General features: G+C 54.1%; 1 protein-coding gene across 1 annotated transcript in view; it reads left to right on the forward strand.

Moving 5' to 3' along the window:
• The window catches only part of PDE6B (phosphodiesterase 6B), a 45,288-nt gene that overhangs the window by 4,155 nt on the left and 22,549 nt on the right, over positions 1-18,584 (forward strand). Inside the window, exons 3-4 of the mRNA XM_055245975.2 lie at positions 6,785-6,937; positions 7,332-7,421. Coding sequence (XP_055101950.1) covers positions 6,785-6,937; positions 7,332-7,421 — 243 coding nt within the window. The remainder of the gene's footprint in view (positions 1-6,784; positions 6,938-7,331; positions 7,422-18,584) is intronic.

The following is an 18,584-nucleotide window of genomic DNA, read 5'->3' on the forward strand; positions in this document are numbered from 1 at the left end:
GAAGCCAGGAAACTTCACAGCAGTGGGGCCTGGGGTGGACACCAGCTGCCTCCTCCCTCCCCCCGTTCCCTCCTCCCTCCCCCCGTTCCCTCCTCCCTCCTCCCCTCTCTCTCCTGCCGCCCTCCTCCCTCCTTTTCTGCCATCCTCCCTCTCTCCCTTCCTTCCTCCTGCACACAATCCCCAAGACAACTTCTCATCCCCACCCTGTCCCGAGTCTGGGCTGTGTCCTTCTCGCTGCCAGGAGTTTGTCCCAAGCCCAGGCTGTGTCCTTCTTGCCCCCAGGAGTTTGTCCCCCGCTGCCACCACCCCTTCACCCCTTTGTCCCCACCTGGTTGATGGTCTCTTGTCCCTGCTCTGCGGGTCCCCCTCAAACTGCTGGGCTGTCCTAGGTCCTTCCCTCAGCCTGGCCTGTTCCCCAGGGCTGTTCCAGGTCCTGCCACCCCCACCCCCACCCCCAGTGCCATGGCCACACCTGCCCCAGGACTGACCTCCTCCGAGGCCTCTCCCCTGCCCAGTGTAGCTCGTGCCACTCCAAGGGGCTGGGCGTGGTGTCTGCCCCTCCATTCTGTGGAGTCTTAGTTATCTCAGACTAAGGGAACAGAAACTGGAGTCTAAATTGCCAAAAAGAAAAGCAAATTTTCATGAAGTGCAAATCCTCATGAAGTGCATCTCAGCACCCTAAGCACTGCCAAGTGGCTTCTGGGTTCACGTCTCCGTTTACAGAAGGGGGGACTGAGGCAGAGCACACCTCAGTCTGGCCCACTGCACCCTCTTCGGAGGGTGTGAGCCGCAATGGCCATTTCAGGAGAGCAGCTCGTGGCTGTGGTGCAAGAGTCCCTCAGACGGGGCGTGGGTGGCCAGCACGCAACACCGGGCCACCCGGAGTCTCGCCCACCTGAGCCCTGTCTCCCTGTTTACACTGGGGAATCATGTCTGCCTCGCACGGGCGCTGCCGCGGCTAAACCAGCTCCTGAGCACAGGCGGGCCCTGAGTCTGCAGGCCCCGGGCAACCAGCTCCTCCCTGAGCTGTGAGCGTCCGTCCTCCTGGAGCTGAGGGTGCCAGCCCAGGGCGAAGGCTGCAGTAGCCTGGCCTGTGGGCCCTCTTGTCCCCAGGGGTCTGTCCCAGGAGCCACCACGGAGGGAGGGGCTGCCCAGGGCTCACATTCTTGGGCCTACAAGGGAGCCCAGGCAGTGCCAGGCCACGTGGGACCAGCTTCTGGGAGGTGCAGGGCTTCAGCCGATGGCTCCAAGTCCCTGTCTGCTCCCAGAACCCTGCGACTACGCATGTTGTGTGTCACAGCAGCCCCCCGGGGAAACACAGTGGATCCTGAGGCCTGCACAAGGGGGGCCCTGCCGGGACTCAGGACTGAGCACAACCTTCCTGGAGCCTGGCCCAGGCCTGGGTGTGGATGGTGAACCCTAAAACCTTGGGCTCAGGAAACACAGGACCCAGAAGGTGGACACCAAGCCCCCCTCCATCCCTCCCAACATGTCAGCAGCCGGGTGAGAGGCCCTGCCCAGCCACCCAGTGTCCACGGCCCCTAGACAAGCCTCTTGGCAGGAAGGAAGCACAGGTCAGGTGCAGAGAGGGAGGAGCGAGTGGGCCTGTGAGGCAGCACGGCCTTCCCCGTCCCCCACTGTGCACCCCGGGCAGGGACGCCGCCCACACCTGATAAGGGGGAAGCCACCAGCCCCACCATCACCCCTTTGTGGCTCCTCAGACCTGCAAGAGTTCACAGTGAGGGCAGCTGGGATGGACGATCCTGGAGGGCTGGTGGAGCTCGGCCACGGCCACCAAGTGGCGGGACAGGACTCACACCCCGGCTCTGACTGTGCAGCGGTTTCTGAGCCCAGCTCCAGCCGAACAGCCACAGACCCCGTAGTGCTGTGCATACAGACTCAGCCTCCACCCCCTTCCAGCTCCTGTCCCTGGGACCGTCATGGGAACCCCTCCCAAAGGCCCATCCCGGGACCCTAGTGGGTCCCCTGACCCCTGCCCCAAAACACCTCATCACGGGGTCCTGCACGTCACCAGCAGTCAAAACTCTTGGACTCAGTCCTGTGGTGGTCTCTACAGGGCTGGACAGAGCAGGGGCGTTGAGAACACAGGCTGGGTGGGAACCCGGAGACAGAGGGAGGAGGGCAGCAGGACTGGCCATCAGCCATGCTGAGCACAGACGGCAGAGGAGGCGTGGGGCTGGGGCAGTTGGGGGTGCTTTGGAGAAGCCACAGTGGGTGTGAAGGCCCCAGAGCAAGGCCCAGCTGCTCGGCTATGTGAGCACACACAGCCCCCTGGCCTGCTAGAGGCAGAGCAAATGCAAGGGGTTCCCAGGAGCCTGAGAGTCCACAGCTGCCGCCTGCTCCCAGGCAAGGCTCCTGGCACATCTGACCAGGAGGCTCTGAGGAAGCAGGGAAGCCCGGACTGGACAGTGGAGAGGAAGAGACCCGCAGGCGAGGGCCCCCTGGCCAAGCATCACTACAGGGGACACAGAGCCCAGAGGGCACCAGAGGAGAGAGACGGGGCCGGCGGGGGCCACGATGGTGTGGCTGCATTTCACAATGGCTGGGGCAGCTGGCAGTCGGACGGGAAGGCCGAGGGGTCCATCCCTGTGGCCGAGGGGAGTTTGCAGGGCTGTCATCTCAGGAAGTGAAGACTGGGCTGGGGTCGGGCTACTGGGCCACCAGGGGCAGAGGGAGGGAGCCGCTGAGGCTGGAAGCTGCACCAGCCAAGCTGGGACCAAGGTGGCTGTGGCCCGGCTGGTCCTGAGTGCCCATCCAGGCATGGGCAGCAGAGTGACCAGACGCTGGGGAAAGGAGAGCAGGTGTCAGTGAGAGAGTGGCCAGATGTTTCCACGTGGGACTCTTCGCAGTCTTGATGGCAGATTTACAAAATAGTAAACATTCCGTGTGGTGTCAGGGAAGCTGAGGAGGGCAGAGGGCAGAGTGCAAGCCAGGGTTTGGAGCAGATGTTCCTGGGAAGTCCCTGGGCTGGGCCAGCTGCTCACAGAGGCCTGACAAGGTACAGGGAAGGAGGAACGAGGGGCAACCTCACTCAAAACCAGCTGCTCAGAGGAGCATAGCTTCTGGCAGAACCTCCGCGGTGGCCAAGCCCCAATTCTGGCTGCCTGCTCTGGACCTCTAAGGAGCTGTTCCCCTCGATCCTAAGGGTGTGGGGGCTGGTGAGACACAAAGAGGCTGCAGTCACAAAGCCTCAGGGTGAAGGTCTCAGTGCTGGGACCAAGGGTGTATCTGGCACAGGCCTGGAAGGACCAGGGAGTGAATGGGGCCAGCGGCGAAGGAGAGAGGCTGTCGGCATAAGGATGGTAACGGCAGCCCACCTCAGCTGGGAGAGCTGAAATGGAGCCAGGTGCCTGCTGAGACCAGTGACGCAGCCAGGAAGGCAGGGGACCCAGGAGCAGCTGTGAAGGAGAAAAGACGGCAGACTAATGGGCTGAGAGAGCATTTTACAGAGTCCTGAGTGCACTTAAATCCCAGGATGGGGAGAGACTATGAAGAAGAGGTGACAAACAGCGTGAGGTTTTGGGTGGAGGGTAGGCCACAAGAGAGAGGCGGGAAGGCTCTGTGGCTGTTCCCATACTTTCTTTGTGAAACAAGAGCTGTGAAAACGTGTGGGGCAGAGAGAAGTGACAGAGTCAGGTCTGAGATCCAGGAAGAAACTGGTAGAGACAAAGCTGGCAAGAGAAGTGAGGCTGAACATTCATCAACTATGGGGCACCATCTGAGGGTCACGTTGTGTGGATCTGTGTGGCTCCATCTAAGAGTCACACTGTGTGGATCCTGTGGCACTGTCTGAGGGTTACATTGTGTGGATCCCTGTGGCGCCATCTGAAGGTCATGTTATGTGGATCTGTGTGACACCGTCTGAGGGTTATATTGTGTGGATCCTTGTGGCACTGTCTGAGGGTTATGTTGCGTGGATCTGTGTGGCAACATCTGAGGGTCACATTGTATGGATCCATGTGGCACCATCTGAGGGTCACATTGTATGGATTTGTGTGTAGGACCATCTAAGGGTCATGAGGGTCACGTTGTGTGGGTCCATGTGGCTCCATCTGAGGGTCATGTTGTGTGGATCTGTGTGGCACCATCTGCTGTCTCAGGGTCACATTGCATGGATTCATGTGGCACCATCTGAGGATCATGTTGTGTGGATCTGTGTGGCACCATCTGCTATCTCAGGATCACATTGCATGGGTTCATGTGGCACCATCTGAGGGTCATCCTGTGTGGATCTGTGTGGCACCATCTGCTATCTCAGGGTCACATTGCATGGATTCATGTGTCACCATCTGAGGGTCATGTTGTGTGGATCTGTGTGGCACCGTCTGCTATCTCAGGGTCACATTGCATGGATTCATGCAGCGCCGTCTGAGGGTCATGTTGTGCTCTTTCCAGAATCACTGGTATACGTCCAGGTGTCATGCTGTGATCTGTGTGGCACCATCTGAGTATCACGTTGTGTGAATCCATGTGGTATCAGCTGAGAGTCATGCTGTGTCGATCCATGTGGCACAGTCTGAGGGTCACGTCATGTGGATTTGTGTTTGGCACCATCTAAGGGTCATCTTGTGTGATGCCATCTGAGGATCACATGTGGATCCATGAGGCACCATCTGAAGGTCACGTTGTGTGGATCTGTGTGGCACCATCTCTGGATCACATGTGGATCTGCGTGGTGCTGTCTGAGGGTCACATTGTGGGGATCTGTGTGGTGCCGTCTCAGGGTCATGTTGTGTGGATGTGTGTGGCACCATCTCTGGATCACGTTTTGTGGATCCGTGTGGCACAATCTCTGGATCACGTTGTGTGGATCTGCATGGTGCTGTCTGAGGGTCACATTGTGTGGATCTGTGTGGTGCCGTCTGAGGGTCACGTTGTGCTCTTTCCATAATCACTGGTATATGTCCAGGTGTCATGCTGTGAAGATCAGCAGCCAGGGAAGGACCCCAGGTGAGGGTGTCAGTGAGGTTGGCAAGGGATGGGTAAAAGGATGGGCTCCAGGTAGAAAGGGAGGGAAACAGTAACAGAGACTCTGAATTCAGCAGGGAGCACACATGGTGGCCACTGTAGCACTGATGGCTGGTGGGGGAGACACTGTCGAAACCGCCACAGGCACAACAGGCACCACGACAAGCAGGCAGGAGTGTGCTGTGCGTGGCTCAGGGGACACAGGTGCAGGATGAGCCCTCGGGGGACACAGGTGCAGGATGAGCCCTCGGGGGACACAGGTGCAGAGATGAGCGCTCGGGGGACGCAGGTGCAGAGATGAGCCCTCAGGGGTTGCAGGTGGTGAGATGAGCCCTCCCTCAGGGACCATCCCTGTTTCAGATCCAATAAAGGGATGCTGGCCCCACTGCCCACGCTGCCACCCCTGCCAGGGCTCACTCACCCGTCTTCGTGCTCCACCATCTTTTAAACACTGGTTTTCCTTCAATGCCAGCCCACATGGCTATGGGCAGCAGCTGTATCTCCAAGAATCAGGAAAGGAGGAGCAGGAAGGGTGGGTGCCATTTAGGAGCATGCTGGCACCTCGGCCAGCCCCCAGCAGGCTTCCTCTGACCTCTCATCCTTGCTGCAGGGGAAGGGGGTGGAGGGGAGTTGCGAGGAGTCTGCCCTCTGCCGCTGCAGGGCCGCCGTCCCTAGAAACAGCAGGAGATGTGAGGCGCATCCCAGGAGCTCCCGTTCAGCTGGCGGCGCAGTGGCCAAGGGCAGAGCCTGTTATTTTTGCCCCATTGACTGGTGAGGAGAAGGCCACAGAACCGCCCTGTGCCTGCTGCAGGTTGAACAGGTGGGAAGTCCTGACCCCAGCAGGGCTGACCCCAGAGCCGTCCATCTGGGTCACTGCCCCAGGGCACCCTGGCCTCATGTAAACAAATGTCAGAACCAGGAAGTAAGAGGAGGGCCTGGGGTCACATCCAACTCTCTGAAGGACAGAATCTCGGTCGCCGGGGGGTGCCTGGTCTCAGTTACCCTCACTGTGTCTGGGCTGAGGCAGAGTTCAGCTGACCCGTTCCTTGAGGGGCCGGAACCTAAGACCCAAGAGTGGAGGGGCTGCTCTAAATCTGGTGGGAGTGAGGGTAGGAGTGAGGGTGGGTGGGTACCCCCTGGGAGCCAGAGGCAGGCAAAGTTCTCATCACGGTGGGCCCCAGATCCCAGGGAGCAGACCCCTGGGAGTGTGGGCCTGGGAGGCCAGAGGGGTGAAGGACAGACCCCAGGAGTGCAAGGACTCCTACCCCGGCCCGCCAGCTGCACCTGCCCTGGATAAAGCGTCCAACGAACAAGCCCCCAGTCAGGATGGGCCCATCTCACATCCTACCAATGGCTGTCTCTCAGGGAAGAGTGTAGGAGTGTCCTGCAGGGGGCTGAAGGCAGGAGAGGGTGGCGGGCACCGGGAGGCTTCAGGGACAAGGCAAGCAGGCAGGCTCAACAGGCATCCAGGAGGTTCAACATGGCCAGAGGGCGGCAGGTGCGGGAGGTGCCAGGCAGGGCGGGGCCACCCACGAGGCCTGTCCAAGTCTGCTGGACTGAGCACTGAGGGGGCACCAGCGTCCTCCACACACAGGTGCATGGAGCCAGGCTGGAGTCACAGGGACAGGCCCAGCTGTCACTGCCCAGTGGCTACGTCCCAGTGCCCAGCAGGGCCCCGGGGCACCTCACACCTGGAGGGCAGCAGCCTCCACAGAGCTTGACGACAACCCCAGTGGTGCGGGCTCCAGGCCCACGGAGCGACAGCCTCTTTAGCCTCTTTCCTCTCTTGCGGCAGTGCCCTCACTTCAGCTCATTTGCTGACGAGCTCACTGACTACAAGACAAAGAATCTGCTGGCCACACCCATCATGAATGGCAAAGACGTCGTGGCGGTGATCATGGCGGTGAACAAGCTCAACGGCCCGTTCTTCACCAGCGAAGACGAAGATGTGAGTGTGGGGGGCACCTGGGCAGCCGCGAGTCTGCCTCCCTGCCTGCCTGCCCGCCCGCCTGTTCCGTGCTGAGCGTCCACCTCCTTACCTGCCTCCCTGCCTGCCCGCGTGTTCTGTGCTGTGCGTCTGCAGGGCCGCTGGGCTCCACGTGCTCATCTGCACATCGCTGTGCTCCTGTGTGTCTGCGCACACCTGTGTATGTGTGTGAGAGATTGTGTGCCCGCCCTGTGCACCTGAGCTTGTGTGTGCCAGTCCATGTCTGTCTGCGGGGCGCAGCTTCCTGGCGTGCCTGGGCACCCTCAGGCGAGCATGTTTCTCCTGCAAAATATCCACGGGGGCACATGTCTGAAAACTGGAATTTTAACTCCTCTTGTTGCAATTCCTGTTTCAGGTGTTCTTGAAGTACCTGAATTTTGCCACGTTGTACCTGAAGATCTATCACCTGAGCTACCTCCACAACTGCGAGACGCGCCGCGGCCAGGTACCCACACGCGGAGCACAGCTCTGCCCACATGGGCCAGGGTGCCTCCGCCCATCTCACTGCCTGCACAGAGGCGGGTGGTGGCAGGTGGTCTTGTGCTCACCTGGGTAGGTCCTGGGGTGGACATTGCTCTGGGGAAAAGAGGGCTCCATGGCTTCTGTGGCTGTGCTGAGCTGCAACGGCCAGACCCATCTGCCACCTGCCTGCGATCTGGCCAGAGTGGGTGTGAGGCACCTGCAGAGGGGGAAAGGGGCACCCTTCCTAGAGGCTGCGCCCAGCCTCCTTGGGAGAAGCCAGCATGAGTGATGAGTGAGCAGGGAGCAGAGGGGCTCCCTGGCAGGTCCGGCCCTGGCTGAGACGCTGGGGAGGGAGGCCTGAGGACCTTATGGAGTCAGGTGTGCCGAGGTGCGTGGGAAAACGCAGGGGGATGGCCTCCAGGGCGGGTGGTCCTCCCGTCTGAGACCCTGGCTCAGGGGAGAACTGGATGGATAGTGAGTAGGCCAGGGGAGGGAGGCTCTATGTTGGGGCTGGGAAGCCGTCCACACAGTGGCCTGGGGGCTGAGCCACAAAGGAGAACTGTGAAGATGGCGGGTCACCTCCTGCCTTCGCCGTGTCTTGTTCTGCCTGTGGGCGCTGCCTGGCCCTGGTCACCTGCTGCGAGCCTGCTGAATGTGGCGAGGGGCTGAGGTCTTTATCTCAGCATCTGGAGGAAGGCTGGGTTTAGGGGCCTCCTCCTGGCCCCAGGGCTGCCTCAGGGGCAGTCTGGAAAGGCGGTCAGGGCCCCTGTGGCATCCAGCCATCCAGCCAGTGGACACCTGTGAAAAACCCCCGGAGGGACGTCTCAGCCCCAATCCAAGCAGGCCTCTCACAGGCCAGGGCCGTGGGAACCGGGGACCAGGGAGACCGTCTGTGTAATGTATCTGGAATTCTTTTGCATGAGAGATTTGTCTCTTCTCCTCATTTACTAATTTATTCAACCATTTATTTATGTCAGTGTGGACTTACAAGTATTGTATGCTTAGGTTATAATTCAATATGATTTTATTCATTTTCTTGCTCACGTGAGTCCAGCTTTGGCCACTGGGAGCTCTTTTACTTGGCTCCTGTGCGCTTTTTACATGACCCCATCACTGCGGGGTTTTGCTTTGGTTTGTTTTTTGTTTTTGTTTAGTTTTGTGTTCGAGACAGTGTCCATCTGGGCTCACTACAACCTCTGCCCCCCGGGTTCAAGCGATCTCCTGCCTCAGCCTCCCGAGTACCTGGGATCACAGACGTGCACCACCATGCCCGGCTAATTTTTGTATTTTTAGTAGAGACGGGGTTTCACCATGTTGGCCAGGCTGGTCTTCGAATTCCTGACCTCATGATCCGCCCACCTCAGCCTCCCCAAGTGCTGGGATTACTGGTGTGAGGCACCGCACCCAGCCTGGCTTGGTTTTAAAATTCGTCGATTCTTAGCGCTACAGGAAGCCCCTGGCTCATTGTGTATCTCCTGCCCTGGTCTCGCCATCAGCCACTTCTCCTGGGAGGCCGGTTCCTTCTGTTGGAGAGCAGTAACAGGAGCCGCGGCCTGGGGGCCGGCTGTGCTGGTTGACGGGGTCGCTGCTTCCAGGCCCTCTCAGCCGGCAGAGTGACAGGCAGCCGTGCTCTGCCAGCCCTCGCGCGTCCCCTGCGTGTGCGCAGAGCTGCAAATGTTCCTGCACGTGACCATCGCGCTCGAGCTGACGTCTCCAACCCTGGTCCACGACACCTCTTGCTGCTATGTGAATTCCCATCCAACAGTGGGACGCCTGGGAGCCGTCCTCCGCCCAGGCACTTAATTGTCTGATTCCAGCGCAGGGGTATAGCCGCGTCAGGATTGTTCACCCGCACCCTGTGGAGAACAGTGTCATCGAGTAGAATACCGGGTTGATGCAGAGTTTCTTTTGCCTTCAGTCTTACTGAGGCCAGAAAGCAGCTTGCTCTGTTCCTTCCCACCAGTGACGAGTGAGCGTTCCTGCTGCTCTGCACCCCCACCAGCATTTGGTGGAACTGTAGTGTAGTGGGATGGGTGTATGGTAGCATCTCATTATTGTTGTAATTTACAATCCCCTAATGACAGATGATGTCACACGTCTATTCATTTACGTATTTGCCATCTGTACATCTTAATCTTTGGTGAGATGTCTGTTCAGATCTTTTGCCCTGTTTGATTGGGTTGTTTTCTTATCATTTAAAGAGTTTTGTTTTTATTTTATTTACTTATTTATTTATTTATTGGAGACAGGGTCTTACTCTTGTCACCCAGGTGGAGTGCAATGGTGAAATCTCGGCTCACTGCAACCTCCGCCTCCCGGATTCAAGCGATTCTCTTGCCTCAGCCTCCCGAGTAGCTGGGATTACAGGTGCCCGCCACCACGCCCAGCTAGTTTTTGTATTTTTAGTAGAGACGGGGTTTCACCATATTGGCCAGGCTGGTCTCGAACTCCTGACCTCAAATGATCCTCCTGCCTCGGCCTCCTAAAGCACTGCGATTACAAGTGTAAGCCACTGCACCCGACCAGAGTTTTTAAATATATTTTCAACACAAGTCCTTTATCAGATATGTTTGTTTTGAAAGCTTCTTGCTAAATTGGGGTCCCATTGAGGGCCCCAGTGAGGGTCCCAGTAATGAGGGGTCCTCGTTACCCTAGCAGGTAATGAGGGGGGCTGGGCCTGGTGTTTATCCCGCACCTTTCACAGGATCATTCTTTCACTCGGTGGGCAGCCTCGTGCCTAATTATCCAGCCCACAACCAGGGGCTCCCTCACACAGGAAACTTGTTCATATCGGCAGGTGCCTGAGGCTTGTCTGACCCATGCCCAGGTCATGCCTACCTGGCCGTCGCTCTGGCACAGGGAGCCCAACCCTCTGTTCCCTCCAGTGTCCCAGGGAAAAGCTGGCCTAGGGTGGCTCCTAGCTCTTCAGATGGAAGCACAAATGCAGTCTACCACTGTGATAGGAAACACGTGCAAAGATTTTCACTACAGGTCCCGGCAGGAAGGGCACAGTGACTCCAGAGGGCAGTTTTGGTTTTTGGGGGTGTTTTTTTTTTTTTCTTGAGACAAGGCCTCACTCTGCTGCTCAGGCTGGAGTGCAGTGGTGCAATCATAGCTCACTGCAGCCTCCAACTCCTGGGCTCAACAGATCCTCCTGCCTCAGCCTCCCAAGCAGCTGGGACTACAGGTGTGCCCCACCACACCTGGGTGATTTTTTTTTTTAGAGACAGAGTCTTGCTGTGTTGCCCAGGATGGCAGGAGGGCAGTTCTGTGATGTTTTTCTTGGGGTCCACAGTTCACAGGAGGCAGAAATGGCAGGTCAGGCAGAGCAGGGGCTCTGCTAGCAGCAAACATGAGGCAAGAGAGAGCAGGTCCCTTAAGTTCACGGGCAAATGTCTGAACGGCCTTTTCTAAAGGAAAGGGGGCGAAGTGGGGAGCTCAGGCTTCTGGGCAGGAGAAATGCCTGTAAGTTCTTATGGCTGCCATCGGCTTGAGCCATTCAGGGGCAGAACTGGAAACTGTCAAGGGTTGACTAAGGCCTGCTTCTGGCATGAGAAAGTTAAACTTGTATTCAAAAGTGATGCTGAGGCTGGCGCGGGGGCTCACGTCTGTAATCCCAGCACTTCGGGAGGCCAAGGCGGGTGGATCACCTGAGGTCAAGAGTTTGAGACCAGCCTGGGCAACACGGTGAAACCCCATCTCTACTAAAATACAAAAAATTAGCCAGACATGGTGGCACATGCCTGTAGTCCCAGCTACTTGGGAGGCTGAGGCAGGAGAATCGCTTGAACCCAGGAGCTGGGTTCTCCTCTTCAGGTCCTTCTGCCCAGGACCTGCAGTGAGCCGAGATCACACCACTGAACTCCAGCCTGGGCGACAGAGCGAGACTCCATCTCCAAAAAGATTAAAAAAGTGATGCTGAGACCAGGAGCAGTGGCTCACCTCTACAGGCCCAGCACTTTGGAAGCCTGAAGTGGGAGAATCACTTGAGGCCAGGAATTTGAGATCAGCCTGGGCATTATAGCGAGACCCCATCTCTACAAAAAAAGAAGAGTGATTTGCAAATATTTTCTACCAAGATGTGGCTTGTCTTTTAATTCACTTTACACTGTATTTTGCAAAATAGTTTTAAATTTTATTATAATAAAGTCCAATTGGCCAGGTGTGGTGGCTCATGTAATCCCAGCACTTTGGGAGGCCAAGGCAGGCCAATCACCTGAGGTCGGGGGTTCAAGACCAGCCTGGCCAAGATGGTGAAACCCCACCTCTACTAAAAAAATATGAAAGTTAGCCAGGCATGGCAGCGGGCACCTGTAATCCCAGTTACTCAGGAGGCTGAGGCAAGAGAATCACTTGAACCTGGAAGACGGAGGTTGCAGTGAGCGGAGATCGCACCATTGCACTCCAGCCTGGACAACAGAGCGAGACTCCATCTTGGAAAAAAAAAAATCCAACTTAGCATTTTTTTTCTTCATGGATTGTATTTTGTGTTGTATCTAAAAACTCATCACTAAACCCAGGGTCACCTAGATTTTCTCTCATTGTCTGCTAGAAGTCGCATAGATTTGTATTTTACATTAGATGTGTGATTCATTCTCTGAAAGGTGCAAGGTCTGCATCTAGATTAACTTTTTGTGTTGTTGTGTTGGCATGCGGAAGTCCAGTTGACCCAGCACCATGTGTTCAGAAAGCCTACCTTTTCTCCATCGTATTGCTTTCGCTCTTTTGTCAAAGATCACATGGCTCTGTGGGTGTGAGTCGATTTCTGGGCTCTTAATTCTGTTCCACTGTTGTATGCGTTTATTCGTCCATGATACCAGACCATCTTGATCACTGTAGGTTTAGAGTTAAGTCTTGAAGTTGGGAATGTCAGCGCTCTAATTGTCTTTCTTCTGCATATTGTGCTAGCTATTCTGGGTTTGTTGCCTTTCCACATAAACCTTAGAGTCAGTTTGTCAATATCCACAAAGTAGCTACTGGTATTGTAATTGGGACTGTATTAAATCTGTAGATCAAGTTGGGAAAAATTGCCATCTCAGAAATAATGTATCTTCCCATTGATAAACACAGAATATCTCTTCATTTATTTAGATCTTTGATTCCTTTCATCAGAATTTGCAGTTTTTGCATACAAATCCATAATTTTATTAGATTTGTACCTAAGTATTTCATTTTCCCATGGTAATGTAAGAGATAGTGGGTTCTTAATTTCAAATTCCAATTGTTCATTGCTGTTATAAAGCAAAGCAATGGACCTCTGTATGTTAACTTTGTATCCTGGGCAGAGAAGAGGTGAGGGTGAGGCGGTCAGCGCAGGAGCCAGGTCAGGCTGGGCAGGGGTCCCTGAGTGCCCGAGGCCTCACCTTCTCCTTGGTCATGTCCAGGGGGCTCACCAAGTACTGTCACAGCCACACTTTTAAAACCAAGGTCTGTTGGGCTGTGTGGCAGGGGCAGGCCACCGAGGCCTCCCAGCTCCTGGGGGGCCCATGAGGCCCTGACCGCAGCCCCACACACAGCCGTCAGAGACACATGTTTTTTGTTTTTTGTTTTCTGAGACAGAGTCTCACTCTGTCACCCAAGCTGGAGTGCAGTGGCACAATCTCGGCTCACTGCAACCTCCACCTCCCAGGTTCAAGCGATTCTCCTGCCTCAGCCTCCAAAGTAGCTGAGACTACTGATGTGCGTCACCATGCCCACCTAATTTTTGTATTTTTAGTAGAAATGCGGTTTCACCATGTTGGCCAGGCTGGTCTTAAACTCCTGACCTCAGATGATCTGCCCACGTCAGCCTCCCAAAGTGCTGGGATTACAGGTGTGAGCTACTGTACCGAGCCAGGAGTTTTGTATTGATTATTGGTGTTTTTACCTGGACAATCATGTCATCTGCAAACAAAGATAGTTTTATTTCTTCCTTCTCAACCTATATATATTGTATTTCTTTTTATTGTCTTATCGCACTAGCTAAGACTTCAAGTATAATGCTGAATGTGAGTGGTGAGAGGAGGGAGATATCTTTGCCTTATTCCCAATCTTAGGAGAAAGCATCCACTTTCTCACCATTAAGAATGAATCGCCCAGCTGGGCGTGGTGGCTCACGCCTGTAATCCCAGCACTTTGGGAGGCCGAGGTGGGTGGATCACCTGAGGTCGGGAGTTTGAGATCAGCCTGACCAACATGGAGAAACCCCCGTCTCTACTAAAAATACAAAAAATTAGCCGGGCGTAGTGGCACATGCCTGTAATTCCAGCTACTTAGGAGGCTGAGACAGGAAAATCGCTTGAACCAGGGAGGCAGAGGTTGTGATGAGCCAAGATCATGCCATTGCACTCCAGCCTGGGCAACAAGAGTGAAACTCCGTCTGGGCCGGGCGCGGTGGCTCACGCTTGTAATCCCAGCACTTTGGGAGGCCGAGGCGGGTGGATCACGAGGTCAGGAGATCGAGACCACGGTGAAACCCCGTCTCTACTAAAAATAGAAAAAAATTAGCCGGGCGTGATGGCGGGCGCCTGTAGTCCCAGCTACTCGGAGAGGCTGAGGCAGGAGAATGGCGTGAACCCGGGAGGCGGAACTTGCAGTGAGCCGAGATTGCGCCACTGCACTCCAGCCTGGGCGACAGAGCGAGACTCTGTCTCAAAAAAAAAAAAAAAAAAAAAAAAAAAAAAGAGTGAAACTCCGTCTGAAAAACAAAACAAAACAAAAAAAAAGAATGACATCACCCAGCACGGTGGCTCATGCCTGTAATCCCAGCACTCTGGGAGGCTAAGGCAGATAGCTTGAGCCCAGGAGCTTGAGACCAGCCTGGGCAACATGGTGAAACACTCTCTCTACAAAAAATGCAAAAAAGTTAGCCAGGCATGGTGGTGTGTGCCAGCAGTCCCAGCAACTCGCCACTGCACTCCAACCTGGGCAACAGACACTGTCTCAAAAAAAGAAAAAAAAAAAAAAAAAAGAATGCCCTTAGCTCTAGGATTTTTGTTGAATTTTTAAAATCTAGTTGAGGAAGTTCTATTTCTAGTTTGCTAAGTATTTTTATTTTTTTTTATTTTTATTGTTTTGAGACAGATTCTTTCTGTGTTGCCCAGGCTGGAGTGCAGTGGTGCGATCTCAGCTCACTGCAACCTCCACCTCATGGATTCAGGTGATTCTCCTGCCTCAGCCTCCTGAGTAGCTGGGACTACAGGCACACGCCACCATGCCCGCCTACTTTTTATATTTTTAATAGAGACGGGGTTTTGCCATGTTGCCCAGGTTGGTCTCGAACTCCCGGCCTCAGGTGATCTGCCCGCCTCGGCCTCCCAAAGTGCTGGGATGACAGTTGTGAGCCACCGCGCCCGACCCACGGGGTTGTTTAGTTCAGCAATGTCCTTACTGTGCCTCTGCCTGCTGGTTGTGCTCATTCTGATAGAGGGTAGTAACTCTCCAACAGCAGTGGAGGATGCGTCTCTCCTTACAGCTCTATCAGCTTTTGCTTCATGTGTTTCGATGCTTTGTTATTAGATGTGTGAACATGAATGATTTTTATGTCTTCATAGAGAAACAACCCCTTTATCATGTTGTCATGTCTCTTCCACCAATAATTTTCCTTGTTCTAAAGTACTCTTCGTCTAAATTAATATAGCTACCCCAGTGTCTTTGGATTAGTATTAGCATAGCACATATTTCTTCATTCCTTACTTTTAAACTATGTGTGTCTTTATACTTAAAGTGGGTTTTTTATAGACAACATATATATGGTCAGGTCTTAGTTCTTTTTATCCAGTCTGAAAATCTGTCAAGTGGTGTATCTAGGCTAGTCGCATTTAAAGTGATTATTGATACAGTTGAATTAATATATACCATATTCTTACACGTCTTCTCCGTGTTGCACCCTATTCTTTAGTATTATCATCCCCTCTTTTTTCTGCCTTCTCTGGTTTTAATTGAACATCTTATCCCACACTCTCTCCTCTCTTAGCTTATCAGTTATACTTGTTTTTCTAAAAAGTTTTAGCATTTCTCCAGAATTTGCGATAATCATTTATGACTACTGTAAGCCCTCTTCCAAATAGCATTAGACCGCTTCACTTAGAGTGCGGCTGTCTCACAACAATGTACCTACAATTTCTCACTTCCACCCTTATAAAATTTCTGTCATTTATTTTACTTATCCATGTGCTATAATCATGTAATATACTGTTACTATTATTACTTTGAACAAATAGTTATTATTAGAGAAATTAAGAAAAATATGTTACTTTCCTGTCATTTATTTATTTTCTGCCTCTCTTCCTTTTTTCACACATATGCAAGTTTCTGATCTATCTCATTCTTCCTGTTTCCAAGGAACTTCTTTGAACATTTTCTGCTGGGCAAGTCCACTGGTAACACATTCCTCAGTTTCTGTTTATCTGAGAAAGTCTTTATTTCTCCTTCACTTCTGAAGGATAATTTTACTGGATACAGAATTATAAGTTAGCACATTTTTTTCTCAACACTTCCAATACTTCACTCCACTCTCCTCTTGCTCGCGTCGTTTCTGATGAGATGTTTCCAACGTCTCGTTCCACTCTTGGTCAGATGTTCCCGCACCCCCAGCTTCCCTCGAGGTTTTCAGCTTGGTTGTCTGCTGTTTGCATATGACATGCCTTAGGATCAGTTTTTTGGCATTTGTCTTTTTTGACAGTCACTGAGCATCCTAGACGTGCGGTTTGGTGCCTGTCAATAATTTTGGAAAATCACAGCCATTATTACATCCAACATGTCTTCTCCTTCGCTCTTTCTGCTCCTTCCGGCACCCGCCGCCCACTCGCACCTTCTGCGATTGTCTCTCTGCTCCGCTCGCTCCGCTCGTGGTTCCCTCTGCGTTTCTGGGGCGTTTCTGTCTTCGCACTCCCGGCCGCCTTCCTCGGACACGCGCAGCTCTGCGTTTCCACCTCGTACTTCCTGTTCTCCAGCACGCCTTGTCCTTCCCAGAGCGTCCATCGCTTTGCTTATGTTACCATCTGCTCTGGTGCGCTGCCTCCGTTTTCTAGTAGTGCCCTTAGCTTATTGATCATCGTAATTTTACTTTTTTTTTTGATACATTGTCTTGCTCTGTGGCCCTGGCTGGAGTGCGTGGCTCAATCTCGTCTCACTGCAGCCTCTGCCTCCCGGGTTCCAGTGATTCTCCTGCCTCAGCCTCCTGAGTAGCTGGGATTACAGGTGCCCACCACCGCGGCCCGCCTAATTTTTGTATTTTTAGTAGAGACAGGGTGTCACCATGTTGGCCAGGCTGGTCTTGAACTCCTGACTTCAGTTGAACTGCCCGCCTCAGCCTCCCAAAGTGCTGGCATTACAGGCGTGCGCCACCTTCCCCGGCCTGATCATAGTAATTTTAAATTCCCAGTCTGATAATTCCCAACTTCATGTCACATCTGAGTCTGGTTCTGAGGCTTGCTTTGCCTTTTTGGACTGTTGCTTTTTCTTGCCTTTTAGCACGACTTACAATTTTTGGCCAAAGCAGGGACTGGAGCAAATCAGCCTTGAGTGTGGGATTTGGGGTCTATCTGGCCGGGAGCTGGGCTGTATTGAACATTTGCTGCAGCTGAGGGTGCTGGCAGCTTCCGCGCCCTTGTTTGTGGTTTTTGCTTCTGTATTAGCTTGAGCTGCCATAACAACATACCACACACCCAGCACCTTAGACAGTGGGCATTCATTTCTGAAGCTTCTGGAGGCTGTGAAGTTCCAGATGAAGGTGCTGACCAGGTTCCGTTTCTGGCGAGGGCTCTCTCCCTGGCTTGCTGTGTCCTCGTCCCATAAGGGCACCAATCGTCTCGTAGGGGCCCCATTCTCGTGAGCTCACCTAACCGTAATCATCCCCCAGGGCCCCACCTCCACTCACCATCGCATCTGGGGTGAGGGCTTCACAGATGCATGGGGGGAGGGGCACGCAATCTGGTACACAGCAGGAACCACCCAGCAACAGACCTTAGTTTTAAAAGTGTGGCTCTGGCCAGGTATGATGGCTCATGCTTGTAATCCCAGCACTTTGGGAGGCTGAGGTGTGCAGATCACCTGAGGTCAGGAGTTCGAGACCAGCCTGGCCAAATGGTGAAACCCCATCTCTACTAAAAAATACAAAAAATTAGCTGGGTGTGGTGGTGCGTGCCTGTAACCCCAGCTACTCACGAGGCTGAGGCAGGAAAATCGCTTGAACCCAGGAGGCAGAGGTAGCAGTGAGCCAAGATCACGCCACTGCACTTTAGCCTGGGCAACAAGAGGAAAACTCCGTCTCAAAAAAAAAAAAAAAAAAAAGAAAGAGTCAAGAGTCAGGCGTGTTTGCCCGTTCTGTTGTCTGGTCACCCCAGCCCTAAACCAGGTCACGTCACTGGGATTGAAGCAGCCTCCAGGCGCTCACCCCTCCCTCTGTCCAGGGCCCTCACCTGGACAATCAGGAACTAACTTCTGTCCCAGGCACCCTCCAGCTGGAGGCCCCTGCCATTCCCTTTCTGAAAAGCCTCTCGGACACTCCCGTCAGAGCCAACAGAAGCCGCAGGGAAGCCATGGGTTAGGCCCTGCAGAGCTCAGGTTTCTCTCTGACCTGTCACGGCAGCCGCCTGTTCGGCTTAGTGGAGCAATTCTCACTGCCCAGGCGTCTGAGCTGCAGCAAGGCTGCATGAAGGGCCTGTGGGTGCAGGGCTGCGGCTCCCTCCTCCAGGCCGGCCGTGCGTCAGGACCCGATGGCTCGCTGCAAGGGCAGAGGAGGTGCCCTGACTCACGTCAGGCATGGGAGGAGCAGGGGAGCCTTCCGTCTCAGCAGGTCTGACTCTTGCCTCCTGTGAGGAAGCAGAGCCATTCAGAAGTGAGAGGCAGCCAGGAGGGGCGGGCGTGGTCTGTCCACACTGGGCAGTGGCGGGAGCCTGTTGAGCTGGACAACTTCGTGACTTAGGGCCCCACCATGATGAGCCAGACGGAGCTGTGAGGAGATCCACCCTAGCACAGCAGCCCATCTGCTGTAGGAAGCCCCGAGCACAGGCAACAGCGACCCACAGTGGGGCGGGGCGGGTGAGCCTGGGTGTCTGTCGCCTTTCCTTTTAATACAGAGTTCTAGTTTATAGGTTACATGATTTAATTGTCATAACGGCCATGATTTAATTGTCATAATGGCTATATTTAACGGCTGGTTCTC

The sequence above is a fragment of the Symphalangus syndactylus genome, chromosome 16 (genome assembly GCF_028878055.3).
Source record: "Symphalangus syndactylus isolate Jambi chromosome 16, NHGRI_mSymSyn1-v2.1_pri, whole genome shotgun sequence".
Lineage (NCBI taxonomy): Eukaryota > Metazoa > Chordata > Mammalia > Primates > Hylobatidae > Symphalangus > Symphalangus syndactylus.